Here is a 24,131-nt window from a genome sequence, read left to right as displayed (position 1 = left end):
AACAAACAGTTCTCAAAATAAACACTTGGTAATTGTAAGTGGCTGTTGATTTCAGATATTAAGCAGATGCGTTTAGCTGCATTCAGTCTGAAAACACTGCCAGTTTGCCAGTCTTTTTTATTTGTGAATTTACTTTGATTTTTCTTGTGATTATGTTAGTCCTGTTGTTACTCAGAATGACAGACATCCTTGTTGGAAAAATAATTCTTTGGGACACATCCATTTTTTTCTCTTAGCACAAGACATTACTACATTGTCTTTTGGCATTTAGTGTTTCCATGGAGAAGTCTGAGACCAGCCATTTCTTTTTTTTGTAAGTGGCATGTTTCTGCTGCCTGGATTTGAGAATTTTTTATGCAAAAAATTCAACTTCACTAGGTTATGAAGATGTGTCAGTTTCTACTGATACTTTTGTGACTTTTTTTCCTGATACATGGTGATCCCCCTTCAGTTTCCAGATTGAGATCTTCCATATTTATTTCAAGAACGCTTTCTTTTACTATATTCATGAGTGACATCCCTGTGTTCTGTTCTCTTCTTTGGGACCTCCAATGTTACATATGTAGGCTTCATCTTTCATACCTGGCTCCTTCTTTCTAAGTGCTATCATGTCTGTCCTTTTGTCCTATATGCTTTGTGTTATTTCTCAGGTCTTTGTTTCTTATGTGACCTTGCTTTCGGCACTGTTGATTATTACTTCAATTGTGGTTTTTGTGTTTCTTCTGTAGGTTCCTCATCCTGTTTGTCCTAGTTCCCCCCACCTTGTATCCTCTTGTTCTGTTTCATGGAATTTACTCTTTGACATAGAACAAACAGTATTTGTCTAAAAAGCTGCTGGTTTTTTGATAATTCTTCCAAAGTGTTTTCTCTGCCTGTTTGTTACCATATTTTTTGCACTATAAGACACACCTGACCATAAGACGCACCTAGGTGTAGAGGAAGAAAACAAGGAAGCAAAATTCTGAATCAAATGGTGTACTAAAATATTTAATAAAATATAACAGAATAATATTTCAACCATGTAAAGTGAACATCAGTCAACAGCGGTATTAAGGACCATTATCACTGTCATTAACAAATGAGAGACTTTCAGGTTCAGGTACTCTTCTAGTTTTCTGGGAATCCCAAGAACTCATCGTTGCTAGTGTCAGAATTTATGGGGGCCTTTAATAACTGGCATTGAGGGAGTTAAAAGGTATCATTAGTTATAACAGTCACTGAGAGTATCGCCATTCTAGTTACAGGTTCAGGTGGACTATCCCCAGTGCCTGTTACGGCTAGTGATACCCCTTAATCCCTCTCAGTGCCTGTGTTACTACTAGAATAGTGACCCCACCATAACTCCCTTTATATACTACAGACTTCAGCATTTATGGCTGCTCACACAGTTACTGGTGTGCACTGGAAACATTATGGAGGTAGGCGAGACAGCTGTAGCATCTAACGGAGCCAGTAGCCAGCCGAGAATATGTTACTTCATCTCCACCCATCTGCCTCTTCTGATGGCAGAGCTTGAGACACAGTGATTGGTGATTTCAGGAGGTTCTACTGACACAGACCCCACCAGTGTCAAAGACAATTGTCAACTGGCACTGTGCCTCATACCCGTTATTAGCCTCAGCTGATTCGACAGGTCAGCAGTTGTAGCTGGGAGAGTCAGGCGGCTCTCTGCACTCTCCCAGGTCCCAGGTGATGGGCAGAGGCAGATGGCAACTGACCAGACGCCCTGAGATTCAGCAGTAAAGTGGGACAATTAAGCGTCCCCAGGGGTTTCACACCACTTTCTCTTCTAACAGCTGTCGCCATTGCTGACAGGTCAGGTAATGCACATCATGGTCTGTGATGCAATATTTGCTCCATAAGACGCACAGACATTTCCCCCCCACTTTGGGTGGAAGAAAACTGCGTCATATGGAGCAAAAAATATGGTATATGCTCCCACTTCGGTCTCTGCACAGACTGTGGAATGGTTTCTGTGTACTGTTTTTTTTTTGTTGTTGTTTTTGTTTTAATTATTTGTTTATTCTATTTTTAGAGAAAGGGAAAAGGAGAGAGGGAGAGAAACATCATTGTATGGTTGCCTCTCACTCTCACCCCCAACTGGGGACCTGATGTGCACAACCTAGTCATGTACCTTGACTGGGAATTGAACCAGCAACACTTGGCTTGCAGGCTGACGCTCAGTCCACTGAGCTACAGCAACCAGGGCATCTGTGTACTGTTTTTTTAAATGAAGTTATTCTGTTGAGATGTATACAGGAGTTGGCAAAAGTAGGTTCTGAGTATGCAACCGAGTTTATTCTTGTTATTTATTGTATTTATTGTACAACTGTAAACCTACTTTTGTCCATCCCTGTGATTAGACTCTGTGATTTTGTTTCTTATTCTGTACACTATTTTAATTGTGTTTTTAGAAGTTAGTGGTTCATAATCTTAGTGTAGATTAGGGGAAAAAGTGTGGGAGGTGTCTGGAGGAGAGTGATAATATGGAAAAGAAGCATTCATTGTTTTTCCTCTGAACTTCCTCTCTGTTTGATAAATGTTCTCATCTAGGGGTCCAGGGAAAGGTTTAGAGTCACAGGGCTCTCCTGTTTCATGTAGTTTTCTATTTCATTGGGCCCCCCCAAATCAACTTCTTAATGAGCCATTAAACCCTTTTCCCCATCTTTTCTGCCTGCCATAGTTTTCAAAATATATATCCTAACAGACTTTGGAGGAATTGGATATTGGCTTTCAGTATTATTCTGCACTTGAGTATGGATTTAGTTGTCTCATGAAACCATTTGTTAGAACCAGGTTGGTTATGATGACTATTCCCTTGCTGGATTTTATTAAATTTTGTTTGTTTGTTTTAGTTAGTTTTGTTTTGTTTGTTTTTGTTTTATTCTCTTTCATTTTGTTGTTTTAATTGGTTGTTTTTTGCTTCTTTATGTTCCAAATCATTGCTTTGATTGTCAGCTTCATCCACGCTACTGTTGTTTCCCTATAAATTGTTCTTTATTTCAATTAGTGCAGCCTTTGTTTCTGACTAGATCTTTTTTTAAAATTATTTATTTATTTGTTTGTTTGTTTGTTTGTTTATTTATTTTTAGAGAGAGGGGAAAGGAGAAAGAGAGGGAGAGAAACATCACTGTGTGGTTGCCTCTCACTCGCACCCACAACTGGGGACCTGATGTGCAACCTAGTCATGTGCCCTGACTGGGAATCGAACCAGTGACACTTGGCTCGCAGGTCGACGTTTTAGTTTGTTTTGATGTTTCTAATTTTGCTCTCTATACAACCTGTTGTCATGCTGTTATCTCTTGGGGAAAAGTTGCTTTTAATGTAATTTTCATTATCAAATTTTTTGCTCTGGTTTGTTAAAGATGTATTTATCATTCCAATCATTAAATGGCTTCTAAAATAGATTCGGAAATCGTCTCTTAAGATGACTTTTGCATGGTTCTTTTCAGTGTTAAGTATTTCTAATTTCATTGTTATGTGGGCTGGGAATTTCAACATCTATGTAAATGGTAAATAGAGAATATAAATGTTCCTCTGACAGCATATTATGATGTGTGCATGCAATGTGGAGTATAATATTACCATTAAAAATGATAATTAGCATCACATTTGTTGATCAGTGAAGATGTTGCTGGATATGAAGTAGAAAAATTCACAAATAAAATAGTATAATTCTATTTTGGGGTATTATATGTACATGTAGGAAAAAGCCAATGAGGATAGAATTATCTTTCCTAATGTTCTTCTGCAGCTCCTGATTATAATAGTAATACCTGTTCTTTATTTTAGAAACTCAGATAATAGTTAATTCTAATTTCAAAAAATTAATGAAAGCTCTTAATTGGGAATCTTGGTATTAAGGTATTGCTTGGCAATAAATGATCATTATGTAGAGATGTCCCAATTTATCTTTTTCATAATCAGGAAATATCCATCTTTTTCTACATTTAGTGTTAAATGCTTTGTTAGAAGTCTTGAGTTTTATCAGATGCTCTCTTAATATCTATTGATAGCATATATTTAAAAAATTAAATTCAAGCCCTGACTATTGTGGCTCAGTTTGTTGGAGCATTGTTCTGTAATTGAAGGGTTACGGGTTTGATTCCCGGTTGGAATACAGCAATTAGGTTGCAGATTCGGTCCCCCGTCCTCAAGTGTGTAATCCCCAGTCCCTGGGCACATTTGGGAGGCAACCATTTGATGCTTCTCTCCCGCATCAGTGTTTCTCTCCCTTCCTCGCTTTCTAAAAAAGAAATGACATAAATGTCATGAGGTGAGGGGGAAAAATTTTTTTTAATTAAAATTCATGGTTTATATTCGTTCAAGTCTTTCAGTATTCAGCCACTGTGCATTCCTGGACTGAGGTGTGTATATATTTGTGAATTCCCTTAATTCTGTTATTGCTTTGTGGTTTTTGTCATCTTTGTCAGGATTTTGTAGTTAGTTACTTTAATGATTGAGATTATTTACTATATGTATTACTTCTTCCTTGAGAGTGTGAAGCAATTCCTCAGTAAACCTATATAATTAAGTTTGGCTAAAGCTGTGATTAGACAAGGAATGTGAGTAATAGAAAGATTGGGACTGAAGGGAGAGTGAAGTATGTAATACTTCTCCAAAGCATGTTGCCGTAAAATTGGTATGTAAGTAAAACATTATCAGCAAGTATGATCTGTTGGTGCTTCTCCTCTAATCATTCTGAGCCTCTTTTTTTATTTTTGAAATATTGAACCTTGAGTAACATTTGCATCTGCCACTTTATGTGTATAAAATTGGTTTAGGCAATGTGGCAATGTTGACTTTTCCCTCCAGTAGACAACCATATCACAGTTGGATGTGGACACATTGTCCAGTGTCACGTTACCATTAGATTTATCCAAAACTACAGTCCTAACTGTCTCAACACAAAAGCAGGATGGCTAAATAGCAGAAACAGATGGAGTTTGAGTAAATGTTGTTTGAGTGTCTATTAAGAGACACAGGAGCAATATTAAAAATGTCTTATCTGTGAGAGAAAAGATGCTCAATGTTTTCTTTGAGGTAACTCTGCTGTAATATGCTGCCTTTTGTTTCTAATACATAATTTTGGGAGAAGCACATTTTCAGTTTATATTATGCTGTACTGGAAGGTAGAGCAGTTTTTCCTAAGTATTAACACATTTTCAGTGGGTGTTGGAAGTAATGAGTGTCTTACAACTTTTTTCTTGTCATAATAGTTATTTAAACAAGTGAACTTATATTATGACACAGGATTTCTTACCACTGCTGGCCTTTTGACCACTAATGTATAGAGATTACCTATATCATTCATTTTTAAATGATGCTATTGGGAGCTTAGAGGTTCCCAGATTGTGATTGGGCTAGTTGATCCTTAGTCCCACAGGGTGAAACAGGCAATATAAAGTAGATAAACTGAAGCCTTCACACTATGATTTGCGCTGTAAAGAAAATAGTGATGGCTGGGAGGTAGGCAGGGGATAGGAAGTGGTCAGGGAAAGGCTTTGTTTAAATGAATATCAGAGATTCTGATATTATAGAAAGAGTATTTTATTTATTTTTAGAGAAGGGGAAGAGAAGGAGAGAAACATTGATCAGTTATCTCTCTCATGCCCTGCAGCCGGGGAACAGCCAGCAACCCAGGTGTGTGCCCTAACCATGAATTGAACCAGTGACCTTTTACTTTATGGGATGACACTCAACCAAGTAAACTGTGCCGGTGCCGGTCAGGGCATTATGTGGCCTTTTGTGTCTGACTTCTTTCACTCAGCATGATGTTTAGAATATTTACCATAAAGATTCATCCATGTCATAGCATGCATCAGTATTTCCTTTTTTTGGCTGAATAATATTCCATTGTAAGGATATAATATTCTGTTTATTCATGCATCTGCAGGTGGATGTTTAGGCTTTTTCCATCTTTAGCTATTGTGAATAATGCTACCATGAACATTGCCATACACTTACCTGTTGGAGTTCCTGTTTTCAATTCTTCTGAGTATACTTTGCACACACACACGCATGCACACTATCGATCCATATGAAATGGCTTGTTAATTTTTTTTAAAGTATGTTTTATTGATTATGCTGTCAGAGTTGTCCCATTTCTTTTCCCTTTGCTCCCCTCTGCCCAGTACCCTCCTTCCCTCCAGCAATCCCACCCCCCATAATTCATGTCCACGGTTTATGCATATAAGTTCTTCGGCTACACCCTTTCCTATAATTTATTAACTTCCCCTGTCTATTTTGTACCTGCCAGTTATGCTTTTTAATCCCTGCACCATTTCTCCCTCTTCCCCCTCCCAGCTGATAACCCTCCAAATGATCCCCCATACCCGTGATTCTGTTCCTATTCTGGTTGTTTGCTTAGTTTGTCTGTTTGTTTGTTTTAGATTCTGTTGATAGTTGTGAGTGGCAACCATCAAAACACTCTCTGTACCCATGATTGTCTTTGTTCTTGTTTGCTAGTTTGTTTTTAGATTCAACTGTTGATAGATTTGTATTTTTTGCCATTTTATTGTTCATAGTTTTGATCTTTTCTTAAATAAGTCTCTAATATTTTACATAACAATGGTTTGGTGATGCAGAATTCCTTTAATTTTTCTTGTGTAGGAAGGTCTTTATCTGCCCTTCCATTCTAAATGATACCGTTGCTGGGTAGAACAATCCTGGCTGTAGGTTCCTGCTTTTCATGATTTTGAATATTTCTTGCCAATCCCTTCTAGCCTGCAGAGTTTCTTTTGAGAAGTCAGCTGACAGTCTTATAGGTACTCCCTGTAAGTAACTAGCTTCTTTTCTCTTGCTGCTTTTAAGATTCTTTATCTTTACCCTTTGGCATTTTAATTATGATATATCTTGGAATAGGCCTCTTTGCATCCATCCAATTTGGACTCTCTGTGCTTCCTGGACTTGCATGTCTGTTTCCTTCACCACGTTAGAGAAGTTTTCTTCCATTATTTTTTCAAATAGATTTCCAATTTCTTGCTCTTTCTCTTTTCCTTTTGGCCCCCCTATAATGCAAACCTTGGACCTCTTGAAGTTGTCCCAGAGGCTGCTTACACTAGCCTTGTTTTTTCGGATTCTTTTTTATTCTTGTTGTTCTGATGGGTTAATTTTTGCTACCTTATGTTCCAAATCATTGATTTGATTCTCAGTTTCATCCACTCTACTGTTGCTGCCCTGTAAATTGTTCTTCATTTCATTAGTGTATCCTTCGTTTCTGACTGAATTTTTTTATGCTGATGAGGTCCTCACTAACTTCTGTAGCATCCTTATGAACCAGTGTTTTGAACTCTGCATCTGATAGATTGCTTATCCATTTCATTTAGATCTTTTTCTGCAGTTTTGATCTGTTCTTTCATTTGAGCCATGTTTCTTTGTCTTCTCATTTTGGCAGCCTCCCTGTGTTTGTTTCTGTTATTGGGTAGAGCTGCTTTGACTCTGTGTCTTGGTAGTGTGGCCTAATGTAGTAGGTGTACTGTAGTGTCCAGTGGCACTGCCTCCTCTATCACCCAAGCTGGGTACTTGAGGTGCACCCTTCTTGTGGGCTGAGTACACCCTCCTCTTGTAGTTGAGCCTTGGTTGCTGTTGGCAGATCAATGGGAGGAATTTTCCCAGGCCATTCAGCTGCAAGGATTGGCTGTGACCGCTGACCACCTGCCTCTGTCCTTCGTGATGGATCAGCTGTGCAAGGGCAGAGGGGTGCTGTTCAGATGTGGTCTGTAGCTGTCCACTGAGTGTGTTGGCCCTGAGGTTTCGTGGGTGGTGCAAGCCAGGGTCATCTCCCACCTGTGTTTTGCCCAGTGCAACCCTGCCTGAGCTCTGAAGCAATCTGAGATATCTGCTACTTCTACTGGGATTGGAGACACCCAGGTGAGGCCAAGCTGTGAATCTAGGCTGGCTGCTGCTAATGCTGAGCCTGGGGCTCACTGAGGCCAGCTGTTACCTATCTCAGAGGATTTAGGAAGTTGTGCAGAATGAGCCAAGACCATCCATTCATATGGACAAGCAGCTTAGATGGGCAAGTAAGTTGGGTGACTCTTGAGTCTCTGGGGATATGCTAGGCGGGTCAAAAGGTATTAGCCACGTTGAGGGAATCTCAGATATGACATCAGCTTGCTGGCTCAGTGGCTCTGTGAGGGCAGGGTTTAGAAAACGGACAGTGGCCTCAGCTTGCCTGATGCCAAACACTTCAGTTTTTCCCTATATGTCACTGGTGCCTTTCAAGCTGCTACCCCGGTGGTGGAGCTCAGAAGGAGAGAGTCAGAGTAGGTGAGTCCTTGTGTGGGTTCTTTAAGAGGAACTGTTTGGGCACCAGATGTTTCTTCCATCAATTCAATCCCCTCTGGTTTTTGCAGCCAGAAGTTGTAAGGACTTACCTTCCTGGTACTGGAATCCTGGGCTGGGGGACCTGGTGTGGGGCTGAAACTCCTGGGTCTCGAGATATCCCTCTGATATTTTTATCCACTAAACGTGGATGTGGGACCAGCCTGTTCTGTGTCTGTGCCCCTCCTACCAGTCTGGATGGATGTGTTTTTTTAAATTCCGTAGTTGTCAGACTTCCATTCAGCTCGATTTCTGATGGGTCTGAGTGATGGTGGTTCTATATTTTAGTTGTAATTTTGATGTGATTGTGTGAAGAGGTAAGCCCTGTCTACTTATGCTGCCATCTTCAAGGCAAGGCCTTTCTGGGGGGTGTGACTTGTGAATTGACACCTAAAGGATGAGTAAGCAACCATATAAGGAAATAATTCTGTGCCTTAAAGTTGGGAGATAATATTAGACAACGATTTTTCTAGAAAGAATCCTCCTAAGTCTTTGGGCTATTCTTAAAGATACATACTTTTAATATGCTTTTTCAAGATGTACCCATTCAGTATTTTTGTGTATTTCTCAGTTTTCTTGATTGGTTTTTCATTTCATAGTGTTAGGGTCAGAGAAGTTGCTTGATAATAATTTCAGTCTTAAACTTATGAGACTTGTTTTGTGTCATAGCATAAGGTCTATCCTAGAAAGTGTTCCATGTGTACTTTAAAAGAAATGTATACAAGGCCTGTCCGGGTAAAGTCCAATTGTTGTTAATATAACGAGAACTGTTTGCGGGACATCGATGTAACGTGGCAGCCAAGGAGAGTGGACTGGTATGTGCATGCGTGAACAGTGACAGTTTTACTGTACTAGTCATTGGAGGCGGTAGATGCTATTGAGTGAGCATGTGTGAGTGAGCATGTATACTGTGTGGCTGTTGCATTCCAAATGAGCGAGTAGAGCAATGAATCTGCATCACATTTTGTGTTAAGCTTGAATATTCCTCCGTGGAAACTATTCAGGTGATTCAGAAGGCCACAGCTATGGGCAGCTCGTGATTGGCAACTTCATTAGGACAGCATACCTGCTCATGCATTATGTCTTGTGCAGAGATTTTTGATGAAACATCAGATCAGCCAGGTAACTCAGCCCCACTACAGTCCAGATTTGGCACCCTGTGACTTCTGGTTTTTCCCAAAACTAAAATCACCTTTGAAAGGGAACAGATTTCAGACCATCGATGAGATTCAGGAAAATACAACAGGGTGGCTGGTGGTGATTGGGGGAAGTGTGTGAGGTCCCAATGTGCCTACTTTGAAGGGGACTAGGTCGTCATTGTCCTATGTACAATGTTTCTTGTATCTTCTTCCATAAATGCCTTTTTTCATATTACATGGATGGATACTTTCTGGACAGATCTCATATTTTGCTGCTTTGGTTGAAGTGCTCTGAAGATATCAGCTAAATCCATCTGATCTAGTGTGTCATTTAAGGCCACTGTTTTTTTCTTGATTTTTCTGTCTGGAAGATCTATCCATTGATGTCGGTAGGGTATTGCAGTGTCCTACTATAATTGTTTTGCTGTCAGTTTCTCCCTTTCTGTCCATAACATTTGCTTTACATATTTAGTTACGCCTAATGTTTACAAGGGTTGTTATGTCCTCTTGCTGGATTGCTCCCTTAGTCATTTTGTAGTGTCCTTTGTCTCATACTCTAGCCTTGATTTTAAAGTATATTTTGTCCTATATAAATATTGCTATCCCAGGTTTTTCTTTTTCTGTTTTTTTTTTTTTTAGTCCCTTTTAGTCTATTTGCATCTTCATTCTGAGGTGGGTCTCTTTTAGACAGCTTAATATAAGGGTCTTGTTTTCTTAGCCATTCAGCTACCCTGTGTCTTTTGGTTAGACCACTAAACTTATTTATGCTGAAAAGTGATGATTAATAGGTATGTATTTATTGCCATTTTATTCTTCCATTGTGTTCTTCTGTCTTCTTCCTCTTCTTCACTGCCTCCTTTTCTTTTTCTCCCTCCCCTTTCCTTTCCCACCCCTTTCCTGTTCTTTCTTATCTTCTTCCTTTTCTTCTAGCAGACTCTTTAACATTTTTTATAGTACTGGCTTGGTGGTAACAAACTCCTTTAGCTTTTTCTTGTCTGGGAAGCTCTTTATTTCTCCTAATTTTAAATCAGTCGTGCTGGATAAAGTATTTTTTGTTGTACGTTTTTGCTTTTCATCACATTGAATATTTGTGCCAGTTTCTTCTGGCTTGAGTATTTTCTGTCGAGAAATCTGATAACAAACTTACAGGAGCTCCCTTGTAGGTAACTAACTTCCTGTCTTGCTGCTTTAAAGATTCTCTCTTTGTCTTTAACCTTTGCCATTTTAATTATGATGTGTCTTGGTGTGCACCGGTTTGGTTTCATCTTGTTTGGGACTCTGTGCTTCCTGACTTGTGTGTGTTTTTCCTTCAACTGGGTTAGAGAAGTTTACGGTCATTATTTCTTCACATAGATTCTCAATCCCTTGCTCTCTTACCTTTCTGGTACCCTTACGATGAGGATGTTGTTATGCTTCGTGTTGTCCCAAAGGTCCCTTAAGATATCCTCATTTTTTTCTTAAGTATATTTTATTGATTATTCTGTTAGAGTTGTCTCATTTTTTTTTTCCTCTTGGCTCCCCTCTGCCTAGTACCCTCCTTCCCTCCAACAGTCCCATCCTCCTTAGTTCATGTCCAGGGGTCATGCATATAAGTTCTTTGGCTTCACCTTTTCTTAACTCCCCCCTGTCTATATTGTACCAACCAATTATGCTTCTTAATCCCTGTATTATTTTCCCATTTCTCTCCCTTCCCCCTCCTAGCTGATAACCCTCCAAATGATCCCCATACCTATGGTTCTGTTCCTATTCTGGTCTGCTTAGTTGGATTTTGTTTTTATTTTTTAGATTCACCCCAGTTGTTGATAGTTGTGAGTCTGTTGTCATTTTAGTGTTCATACTTTTAATCTTCTTTTTCTTAAGTAAGTCCCTTTGACATTTCATATAATAATAGCTTGGTGATGATGAACTCTTGTCTGGGAAGCACTTCATCTGCCCTTGCATTCTAAATGATAGCTTTGCTGGATAGAATAATCTTGGTTGTGGATCTTTGCTTTTCACCACATTGAATACTTCTTGCCAGTCCCTTCTTGCCTGCAAAGTTTCTTTTGAGAAATCAGTTGATAGTCTTACAGGCACCCCTTTATAGGTAACTCTCTGCTTTTTTCTTGCTGCTTTTAAGATTCTCTTTATCTTTCACCTTTGGCATTTTAATTATGATGTGTCTTGATGAGGTCCTCTTTGGGTCTAGCTTGTTTCGGACTCTATGCTTGCTGGACTTGTATGTCTTATTTCCTTTGCCAAATATGGAGAGTTTTCCTTCATTATTTTTTCACATAAGCTTTCAGTTTCTTTCCCGTCCTCTCCTTCTGGCACCCTTATGATTTGGATGTTGACATGTTTAAAGTTGTCCCAGAGGTTCCTAAGCCTCTCCTCATTTTTTTCAATTCTTGTTTCCTCATTCTGTACTGGTTGACACTTTTTCTTCCTTATGTTCCATCATTGATTTGAACCCTGGTTTCCTTCCCTTCACCTTTGGTTTTGTGTGGATTTTTCTTCGTTTCACTTAGTATAGCCTTCACTTCTTCCCTTATGTGTTTGCTGTACTTAAGCATATCTGTCAAGCCTGTGATCATCTTTATCACCAGTGTTTTGAACTCTGTATGTCTGTTAGGTTGCTATCTCCTCGTCGCTTAGTTCTCACACTGGAACCTTGATCTGTTCCCCCTTTTGGGCCATACTTCTCAGTCTCCTCATCTTGACAGGCTCCTATGTTTGTTTGCCTCTGTGTCTTGGGTAGAGCTGTCGCTCCTGTTCCATTATAAGGGGCAGAGCCTTAGGTGTTTGTCAGTACGGGCGACCGGTTTCACCGCATTGTGGCGCTGTGTGTTGGGGAGGGATCTGAGAGGGAACAATGCCACTTGCTCAGTACTTGCCCCTTTTCCAGGCATTTCTCCCACTTCTGCATGGGACTGGTGCCTCTATGGCTGTTGCCCGGGCTGTTGTTTCCAGCATCGTTGGGTCTGCAGACGTTCTAGGACCGTGTGGGCCCTTTAAAAAAGCGGACCCTACTGAAAGACCAGCAGTTTCTTCCTCTGCCCCAACCCCCACTGGTTTGTACAGTCAGAAGCAATAAGGCTTTATTTTCCCCAGCTTTGGGACTGTGAGTTTTGTGTTCTGGTCTGGTGCTGGGAGCACTCCCCAGGTGTCCGTTCGGACTTTTTAAAATGGGTGACTGCTCTTTTTGCCTCTGCCACTGGGGCCATCACACTGTGTCCTCTCCGTGCTGGCTCCGCCCCTGCTACCTGTCTGGATGAGTATTTCTTCTTTATATCTTTGTTTTGTTGAACTTCCATGTACCTTAATTTTCTGGAACTACTTGTTGTCTCTAGTTTTGAGGTGGTTATATTCCTTCTTAGTTGTGGAGGGAGTCACAGTGTGTCTAAGTAAGTGTCCATGTTGGCCAGAAGCCTGTCTTCATTTTTTAAAATTCTTGTTTCATATTGCTGCTCTGATTGGGGTGGTTTTTTTTTTTTTCCCCTACCTTGTCTTCCATATCGCTGATATGATCCTCTGCGTTATCTGTCCTACTTTTTATTCCTTCCAGTGCATTCTTCATCTTATGTATTTTTGTCTTCATTTTGACCAGTCCTTTTGTTATTGTTTCTATGCCCTTTTTCATGCTGTTGAGCATTCATATAATCATTACTTTCAACTCTGTGTCTGATAAATTGTTTTTCTCCATTTCTTTTAGCTCTTTTTTTGAAAATTTCTCTTGTTCTTTCATTTGGGGCCTGTCTCTCCATTTTGGCTGCCTCTTTGTGTGTGTTTCTATGTGTTAGGTAGATCTGCTACGACTCCCAGTTTTAGTAGGGTGGCCTAATGTAGGTATCCTCTCGGGTCTGGTGGTACAGTCTCCTTGATCCCTTGAACTGGGTGCTCCAGGAAAGTCCCGTGTGCAGATTGTGAGTCCTCCTTTTGTAATTGAGTCTTGATTGCTCTTAGCCTGTTTGTGTGTTGGATTGACCCTAAGGCTAGCTGACTGTGAAGCTCACCTCCCAACACAGTGTGCAAGCCGTGTGCAGTTGCTGATCACTTGAGGTGGAATTTGCCTCAGTGGGGTTTGGTACCTGCCAAGATCTCCCTGTGGATGTGCTGCTTGTGAAGCTTATTGGATCCTGCTCTGATGTCTGAAAACCTGGCCCCTAGTTGTGTTGGTTCTGGGCCTCTTGGGAGGTAGTCTGGTTCAGACCTGTGTCAAATGCTGCTTGTGATTGGCCCTGGGTAACCTTTTCAGAGCTAGAAGTGATTCATAGTTTGTGGCTGCCCCTCTGGTGCACATGGGAAGGGCCAAGGTGTGAACCAAGACCAGCTTTTACTAGCACTGATCCTAGAATGGCACAAGTCCCAATCATCCATAGACCTGCCTCTGCCTGGAAACTGCCTTTTAGGCTCAGTCACTGAAATTGCCTCTGATGGGACTTAAAGTTGCATGAGGTAGATTCACAGTGAGTCACCAGGGAGGGGCGAGTGGTGTTCATGACTTAATTTCTAAGGCTGAGTATCTGGTAGTTAATTCTGGTTGGTGTCATGTTTTGAGTAAGGACACTAATGCCTCAATGTTTTACCCCTAATAGATTGAAAACTATTATTTCCCCATCTCGTTCTATCACTTGTGCACACCTTTTAATTCCCTTGCTTTTTCGAAGTTTCCTTTTTTAAGTGGGAGGGTGGTCTGTAATTGATTTTTCCCCTTGCTGAGTCAGGTGTGTTTCACTATATTTTTTGGCCAATTTCCCAGGGTACTTAACCTATGGCTACGTTTAAACTGGGGATTATATCCTTCTTACCCTTAAGATCCAGCTTCTGAAGTTCTACAGGATGCCAAGTAGGAATTACTCTGCCTTTTAAATATTGAAGATCCTGTCAGGGAAAAGACCATAGCATTCTGTTTTTGGAAGCCTTTAAGGCTTGTTTAAGCAGTCCTAACTGTAATTTCTTAAGGTTGGTTTGAATGTGTATCATTTAAAACCAATTTTATATACACTTAGCTGCAAATACTCTTTTTCTCAAAATATTTTCTTTAAAGTAGTGAGCCTTGCTATGGCTGGGTGGCTCAGTTACTTGGAGCATTGTTTGATTCCCAGTCAGGCTATGTTGTGGGGTTCAACCCTTGTCCGGGGCATGTATGAGAAACAACCGATGAATGTGTCTCTCTCACATTGATTCTCTCTCTCCCTCTTTCCCCCTCACCATCTCTCTTTCTCTCTCACTCCCCCCACCCCTTCCTCTCTCTCTAAAACCAATAAACATATCCTCAGGTGAGGATTTGTTTTTAAAAACCTATAAAAAATAATGAACTATTTTTTTCTTTGTATAATGTACAGAGAGCATAAAGGGTACTGAACAGTTTTTGCTTCCATTACTTTGTTGGATCAAACAACATCCATGAGACTCTCACCTGCATATAATCTTCACTTGTGCACTTCAGTAATCACTGGGTTTACGTATTAAAATTCTGAGTTGAAGTTTTATGCATGGCTCTGTTCTAGTAATCACTTATTGTTTCTCTCAGCCTTAGACTCTACATTATATTCAGTACTACTAATTTTAAAAAACTTGTGTTCTTATCCTGGAACACAAATTCATCATGGGGTAGAATGCAAAAAATCATGTGAGTTTTTAAGATAAAACAGGAGATTTCAAAGAGTTTATGTTGTAGCACTTCATAGGTATGGCTCTGAAAGATCATAACTACCATCATCATTACTCTGTCCTAGGGAAGGGTGTGCATAATCACCTTGCCTGTGTGTTACTTCAGTTTGGAAAGAACTATGTGGAGAAATTAAAAGGCTCAAATAAAATACCCTGAAAGTGCTTTGGAAGATAATATGAATTGTAGCTTTTATTACAGAGAATTAGCTTTGCTTAGCTAATTATAGTCATGTTACTTAGGTGCAAATCTACCTGCCTTTAGTTCTTAAGTACATTCTTCCAGCTGGAGTCCAAGATCTATTGCCTCTTTTCATACCACGCTTTCTGTAAAACTTACTTAGTTTTGGAATCTGTTTAAGTGTTTTACTTTATTCTTACATTTTTACTAAAATATCTATCTTAATTTTGCTTATTTTTAAAGTTTCAGTTTTTAGTTTTGCCAAGTGGCTTAGATAAATCTATTTCATAGAATGTGGTATCTAGTCTATTCAAAAAGCTCTCCTTGTCTCTGAAAATGACTTCCCTCTAAATAGCTGGTTCAATTTTCTCTTGACTATACAGTATTAGGCTAGTGTGCCTTGATGCTGAAGGGTTTTTGATTTGTTTATTATGCTCTGTAAAAACACATATACTACTAAAGCTAAAAACTAGTGAATGTCAATTAGGCTGGTGGAAGATACAGTATACCATTTCTTCAGGGGTAATATCTTAATTAATTGGGTGCTTGTCAATTTTTGAATTTCCATAACTAAAGTAACATGAATTACTGGATTTTAACCTCTTGAGACTTCATTTCTAAACGTACCTTATGTTTGTAGAATACCTATCATGCCTTTTAACAAATATGTAGTGGTACTTTTACTTCATAGATTTAAGTTATTTCATAGAACGTTTTACTTAATACAAGCAAATTTCAAGGCATCTAACCCAGGCTTCTTGATGAATGGCTCGGGTTCATTTCAGTCAATAAGACTGGCCTTTTTTCTTCATTATTGCTGACATATTTTTAAGCTTTTTTGTGGCAATACCAACTCTACTAATATTGTATAAATATGATATTCTGGTAGTCATTATTACTAGTTCTGTTTCTTATTTTTATTCAACTGTAATAAAAATGTATGAGTTATATGTGAAAAATACAAATTTCCACGTAGGTCTAAGATTTCCTTTAAGACTTGGGGTATTGATTGTAACTGAGAATGCTGCGGTCCCCCAACCATCCCTAGGTTTGGTGATTGTCTAAGAGGACTCAAAGGACCCAGTATATAATCAGTGTCATGGCTATGATTTATAACCATGAAGGATGCAAAGCATAATTAAGGAGAAAGGGTATGTGAGGTAAAATCTAGAGAAAACCAGTTGCAAGCTTCTAAGAATCTTCTCCCAGTAGAATTACACAGGACATGCTTCATTCCTCCAACTATGAATTGTGACAACACTTGCAAAATGTTGTGTGCCAGGAAAGCTTGTTAGAAATTCGGTACCAAAGGCTTTTATTGGATTTTACTTACTATGTAGGCACCTCTGCCTAGTCCATACCAAAAGTCTGGATTCTCAGTGGGAAGGCAGGTGTTCAACATAAATCATATTGGTACAGTGAGCAACTCTTAACAATTATATTGTGGGAACGCTCCTGGCATCTAGGTTCCCATGTGCCAGCCAAGGGCATGCTGTGCAAGCAAGCCTTCTGAGGATAGCAGTCTTAAGCCGGCTCTATGTTTACTTTTCTTCCCACTGAGCTTATTCTTGACCAGTTTCTTCTTGATTGTGTTCATTCTTACAATGTTTATTGAATAGTTTATAGGCTACTCTTAAAAATAGTTCAGCGTTTTACACATATACATACTGTACAGGAAGGTAAAATTAAAAATAAGTAGATGAAGAAACCATCAGGCAACTCAGGCTGCAGGCCTGTTGGGAAATTTCCTCTTTTGTACGGCCTAAATTGTGCTCAGTACTTAGATAAATCCTTTAATGAGTTTTTGAATCTGCTTTTAGCTGGCCCCATCCAGGGTTGAAACTTGGCCATTGCCTTTTCTCTTGCCATACTCTTTGTTTCATTCTGAGCACCTAGTACTTAGTATATGCAGGGTAAAGTTAAGAGTCCCCTACTTTTCACTTGTAATGGAAGTGACTTCCAGATCCATTTCAGAATTTCTAGGTCTACATAGATCTACTGGTCATTTTTACTTGGATATCTAAAACTTTATTATAGTCATCTTCTGTCTATCCCTGTTCACCCTTTTTTTATCCTTTTAGAGTTTTTTGTTGTTGTTGTTGATTAAAATATCTGAATGAGTTCTTATTCATTTGTACTCATAACAACTGGTTCTGATTGCTAACTAATTTCTGGTCCATTTGAATTGTTCTCGCCTCTTCCAGTTTGTGCTCATGATAGTGTAGCCTCCATACCATTGCCAGCTCAGTTAAAAAACAAACAGGAAAAAATAAAAGTTGAATTCTGTTACCTTGATGCTGAAAAATAAACATACAGAATGAATTAAAATATAATTAGACTTGTAAACCTTATTTTATCATTAATCAGTGTTTTTGCAAGTCTGGATTTTTATATCTTGCCTTTTTTTTTAAGACTAAAGCTATCATCCATGATGATATCTCTAATGTGTAGATTACTCATAAAACTTATGAGTTACATTTAAGTGTTTTTAGGTAGAGTTGGTCCTGTTATTAGAAAACTTGACATTTTTATCATCTCGAAAGAAAGTACCTTCCATGAGACTTAACTTTTTGAAAACTTGATACTCTTTTTGAAAACTTGATACTCTTTTAGTTGAAAAATTGGTGAAACTATTTAAGAAACTGAAAAATAATTACAAAGACATATTGGATAATTGTGAATTTCAGGTCTCTATCAATTGGATTTTTGTGTCTTTTTTTCTCTATATGTTTCTGTCTTTTTCTAATAAAACTGACTTTTTTAAAAAACCCTACAAGTTGCTAGAAATGATAAAAGATGATGTTTTGCTCATCTCATTATGTATAACATTGTTTCATAGAATATTAACCGTGTAGTGTATGTATTCATTAAACCACACCTTTAGTAGGTTCACAGTTACTTTATATATTAATAAATATGAATATGTATGTGTTCCTGATGCTTATGTAGAATGGTTTAGGGATATATAGATATAAGATATGTGATAGAAGCCAATTTAAATTAAACATGAAATAAAACTGACAATTTACTTTTTATCTTTTTAAGGGACCAGTTACTCTCCACAAGAAAATTCACACAACCACAGTGGTCTTCATAGCTCAAATTCACATTCTTCTAATCCAAGCAATAATCCAAGCAAAACTTCAGATGCAGTAAGTATATAAACACACCCAATTTTTAAAAAATTTATTGCCAAAAAAAAAAAAAAAAAAAAAAAACCTCACACCAAGTCTTGTTAAATCTGATACCTTAAAAAAAATTTTTTTTGACATCTGAGTTAACATTTTCTTAATGTATTTGAACTGCTGAGCTAACCTTAATAGAATTGAGAATAGTGTTAAGACATCATTGTGGTTTTATTTCATCAGCATTCATGTACAAGAGCAAAATTTTGCCACTGAGGTATCTGATATATATAAAGAACTTCAGATTGTGAAACTTTTATAGTTAAAGTGGTTTAACTTGAGCTGCTATTTCCATAATATATAAACTTGTTATATATTGATTGCATAAAGGTCCATGTCCTCAAAGTTCTAATACGTTTCTTCAGTAAAAATTTAATAAGGTTTCAGTTTGCCAAGCATGTGCTAGGTTGTAAATATTTAGAACTGAGAAAATGTGACCCATCTTAAAGGAACTTTCGGGTCTGGGATGGAGAGTGAAAATAAACAATTAAAACAGTGTGTGTTAATGTTGCTTTGTGAGCACTCAAGATGAGGATGGACTCCGAGCTTGAATGAGGAATGTATTAAAGTATATGTAATGCTACCCAACAGATTGAATATAATTTAGGCACAACAGATTGAATATAACTTAGCCAGTTAAGAGGTCTGGAATTTATGTAACAGCACCTACAAAGACATAGACATGTGAAATAGTATAGCATGTTTGAAGAACTACAGGATTTTGATAATATGGTAGAATGGGAATAGTTCAAGTTACAAAGATAAGTGGGGATCAGATCACAAAGAGTTATATATATCTTTCCAAGAAATATGAATTTTATATAAAGGCAGTGGAGACCTACTGAAGGATATAGGTGGTGAAGTAACATCATATTTGCAGTTTAAAACAGCCCAGGCTGGGTAGTTCAGTTGGTTAGAGTATCATCCCAGCATGTCAAGTTGCAGGTTCAATCCCCAGTCAGGGAATATACAAGAATCAACCAATGAATGCATAAATAAGTAGAATAACAAACTGACATTTCTCTTTTTCTTTCTCTAAAATCAGTTTTTAAAAAGCATCAGATAGCTGTGTGGAAAATACAATACAAGAAGGAATGAACAAGAAGGCTATAGATTTTTGGGTGATCATCATACTTTAATTGGCATTGAAAGACTCTTGGTTTATTATTTGTCTCTTGTTGAAGTAGTGTGGTTAGTACATTTCTATAGAAAATTGGTACACTAGTGGTAATTTCATAAAAATAAATGTAGAATAAGTTTAAATATGGTGTTTAATCAGTCTAGTTGGGAAAACAAGTCATACTATTTTTAGCACAGATATATATTTTAAATAGTTATTTATTTTTAGAGAGAGGGGAAGGGAAGGAGAAAGGGAGGGAAACATCAATGTGTGGTTGCCTCTTGTGCACCCCCAACTGGGGACCTGGCCCACAACCCAGACATGTGCCCTGACTGGGAATCGAACCAGTGACGCTTTGGTTCGCAGGCCAGTGCTCAGTCCACTGAGCCACACCAGCCAGGGCTAGCACAGAATTTCATATGCAGGATTTTGGTTAAGTAGGTATTGCAGATATTGAGGACTGAAAAAAAACAAAAAGGGACACTGAGGAAACGTAAATATAGCGATTGCCCCTTAGGGCTGAGGAACAATAGGAAAAATTTGGGGAAGCTGATGATAGTACGTTTCTCTCAGTGGTGTGATGAAGCTAGTTCTGGTTTGGGGCCAGTAGCAGAGATCTGGAAACTGGAACCTTAACTGCTTGGCTTCTCACTTCTCCTGCCTTTCAGTTTTCCTCTAATGCCTACTATTGGCAGAATCTGACAGGAGGTCCCCTGGCTAAATAGAATGTAATTTGCATTATTCCAGCCCTGGCATCACAAAACAATATAGAAGGGTAATATTAAGGCAGAACCAATAGCTTGATAAATCTTTATAGGTATTATCATCAAATTGCTTGTGATGAGTCATTTGCAGTAGGACATACACAGAATTGTGGAATGAATAACTGTGTGTGAGTGTGTGTGTGTGTGTAAAATGGTCTCATTAGTTTACAAGGTAATACCACTAAAGTTCTATTTGTCATCGACAACTCAGATTTGGTATTTGTCTGCTGTTAGGACAGAAGCAGGTCATGTAGACATTTTTTTGGAGGGGGCAAGAAACTGAAGGGGGAAATAATCTGATTATTTTGATTTTTAAGAAATGAATTAACAGAGAGAAATCAGAAAGAATAAGTAATTGGCATCAGATAGGCTTGAAAGACCCAAATAACAAAGGATGTCAGAAATTTTTACTATATGAAACTGAAGACTGTTACCAGAATGGATTTAATGTTATTCATATTAGGGTATCGGGGAATTTCATTATATGAGTGGAAACTAAAGATGGTGACCAGAAGGGATTTAATGTTATGTTTCAAAATCAGGGTTTCCCTTACTGTAGATTTCAGCTATAGGTATATAATTAATGTCCAAATAGTGGTCTTTTACATTATAATATGCCCAGCGGTTATGGCACATATATCTGTTAAAGACTATAAATTTAATCTTTCCTGAGAAGTGGACTTTTGAACATTTCTGAAGATTACCTGAAAACTGATTTCCTTTGTCTTAAACTCTCTTCTAATGGAAGTTTTTGAGTAGTAAAACATAAAATTACCTTTTATCTATTATTTTCATAATGAAAGAGTAAATGAACAGATGAATATTATTTTAACCTAAGTTAAATTACAAAGTTTAAAAAAAATTTTTTTATCCTCTTTGAGGTTTTCAAGTTTTAAATCTGTATTTGAAATCAGTAACAATATTATTTTGATTACTACATAGACATTTGGTTGTTTGGTGATTTATATTAAGTTCACTGTTGGAAGTTAGATTGAAATTACCCAGTTTTTTAGTATCAGATTAAGATATTCACATGTAGTTCCCTGCTAAGTCCTGTGATGAACATTTATTGTGTTGTGTTTAGCACAGAGCCTACCTAGCCTATGGTGAATATTTAGGAAAAGTTTGTTGAATGCCTCCTACTTCCTAATCTAAATCATGATAGGACTTACAGATATCACGTAGACTGTTTTAGATAAATTATGCATATTTGTAGCTTTTTAATAAAGAGGCCTCTGGATTTCTTTATTTAGAAAAAAAATGTTTAATTCCCACTTAAAGACATAATTGAAATTTTCCCTTCTAAGTATTTTTCACTAGTTTTGATTTGTTGAGAAATCAGAATTGTCTTCCAACTCTTGTTATCCAATATCTTCTGCATATTTTGGAGCTTTTAAGTTTGGGGCTCTCAAGATCTATTCTCTGTAACCAATCTTGCTTTAAAGATACTCTAATTAAAAAAATAGAAATTCTTTATTACAGTGAATGCCATCTTTGGTGTTATTTTATGAACTATTCTTTATTAACAATTCATAAAATAATTCCAGGTTTAACGTCCTTTTCCATAGTTTAACTTGGAAAGTAGTAATAGGATGTGTTTCAGAGAGAGTAGAAAGGAAGATTTTTTTTTTTTTTTTAAAGAATTGAAAAGCAACCTTCCTATAAGTACTAAAAGACATTTTGAATTGAAGGAAAGCAGATAAGTGTCTCAGTAACTATTCAGTGCTAGTCTTCTAGAGCAGCCTTTTTAATACTCAGTCTTAAGACCTCCTAACATTAATGAACATTGAGAGCTTTTGTTTATGTGAACTCTATCATCAGCATTTGCCATGTAAAACTTAAAACTGATAAATTTGAACTATAACAATTTACTTAAAATCAATTATAAACTTATTACATGTTAACATGGAATATGTGTTTATGAAAAATATTTCTAAAACAAAAATAGATATCAAACATCTCTTTAATGCCTGACTTAATAGAAAAAGATACTGGAATTTAGTATCTGCTCTGCATTCAAATTTCTGTGATGACAAACCTGTAAAGTGTCTGAAAACACTATGTTCTTATGATAGAATGAGGAGAAACAGTCATCTTAATTTTATTATGAAAATAGTTTTGATTATATGAAATGATCTGGGAGTCCCCTGAAGGGTTCCTGGACAACACTTGCAGAATTGCTGCCTTCGGGCATATGAGGTCTGTCTGGAAAAAGTCCAGCCATTGTTAATATAATGAGAACAGACTGCACAACATCGATGTCACCTGGCAGCCAAGGAAAGCGTACTGAAATGTGCATGTATGAACAGTGATGACTTCACTGTACTAGTCAGTGGGGGTGGGGGTGGTAGTTGCTGTTGAGTCAGTGTGTGTACTGTGTGGTCATTGCATTCAAAAGGACTGAGCAAGTAGAGCAATGAATCTGCATCAGATTTTGTGTTAAGCTTGAACATTCCTCTGCGGAAACTGTTTGGATGACTCAGAAAGCTCTCTGGAACGATGCAATGAGTCTCCAACACAAAAGTGTGACACAAATGCTTCAAAGATGGTCAAAAATCTGTTGAAAGGGATCCATGTTTGGAAGGCCCTGCAACAAGCAGAACACCTGAGAATGTTGAACATGCATGGGCTGCGGTCAACAAAGATCAGCGACTGACAGTGTGAGAAACTCTTTAAGTTGATTTGAGGATTCCAAAACTGTGTCCAAGATTCTGATGCAAGATCTTGGCATGAAACGTGTGTGGCAAAATTTGTTCTGTGGCTTCTGCTACCAGAGCAGAAGGAACATTGCACTGCAGTTGCTAATGACTTGATTCAAACCACTGCCAGTGAACCAGATTTCCTCAAGAAGGTCATAACTGGAGATGAATCAAGGGTGTACAGCTACGGATATGATACGGAAACAAAGGCCCAGTTATCCCAGCAGAAGTCACCTGGTTCTCCATACCTGAAGAAGTCACGGCAAAGTCTCAACAAGATCAAGACCGTCTTAACTGTGTTTTTTGATTGGGAAGGCGTTGTCCATCATGAGTACACCCCTCCAGACTAAACAATTAATAAAGAGTACAACCTCAGTGTTTTCTGTTGGTTAAAGGTGCAATATGATGAAAACAGCCACAGTTATGGGCAGCTGGTGACTGGCAGCTTCATCACAACAACATGCCCACTCAGGCATTATTTCTCATGCAGAGTTTTTTGGTGAAACATCAAATGACCCAGCAGAGTCAGACCCCCCACAGCCCAGATTTGGCACCCTGTGACTTCTAGCTTTTCGCAAAGCTAATAAAATCACCTTTGAAAGGGAAGAGATTTTAGACCATCAGTAAGATTCAGGAAAATATGACAGGGCAGCTGATGGTGATTCCAACAGAAGATTTTGCAGAATGTTTTGGATAGTGGAAGAGATGCTGTGTGAAGTCCCAAGGTGCCTTCCTGAAGGGAACTAAGACATCATTGTCCTATGTACAATGTTTCTTGTATCTTCGTCAATAAACCCATACCTTTTTCATATTACATGGCTATATACTTTCTGGACAGATCTTGTATTTGTCAACTACATCAATTCAAGACTAATTTAGAAAACTTGTAATGTTTGCAGGTCTTTGTTTTGTTCTTAATTTTTTTTTTAATTAAGAAATTTAACACCTGAGAAACTAATATATAATGTGGTGGCAATATTAATAACTGTATCATATCATTGAAATTGGGAGGGGGATGGGCAGGCAGGGAAGAGCAACAGGGAAAATTTGGGAAAAGTAACAACAATAA

At 38.1% G+C, this 24,131-nt stretch overlaps 1 protein-coding gene across 6 annotated transcripts in view; it reads left to right on the top strand.

Annotated features, from left to right (window-relative positions):
* The window catches only part of WAC (WW domain containing adaptor with coiled-coil), an 88,383-nt gene that overhangs the window by 32,957 nt on the left and 31,295 nt on the right, over positions 1-24,131 (top strand). For all 6 annotated transcript variants that reach the window (XM_090266681.1, XM_090266680.1, XM_090266679.1 and 3 more), the window contains exon 4: positions 18,340-18,446. In XM_090266681.1, coding sequence (XP_090122807.1) covers positions 18,340-18,446 — 107 coding nt within the window. The remainder of the gene's footprint in view (positions 1-18,339; positions 18,447-24,131) is intronic.

This window comes from Furipterus horrens, unplaced genomic scaffold (genome assembly GCF_987537825.1).
Source record: "Furipterus horrens unplaced genomic scaffold, mFurHor1.1.pri manual_scaffold_2, whole genome shotgun sequence".
NCBI classification, from domain to species: domain Eukaryota; kingdom Metazoa; phylum Chordata; class Mammalia; order Chiroptera; family Furipteridae; genus Furipterus; species Furipterus horrens.
This window is presented reverse-complemented; position numbering and strand designations above follow the sequence as displayed.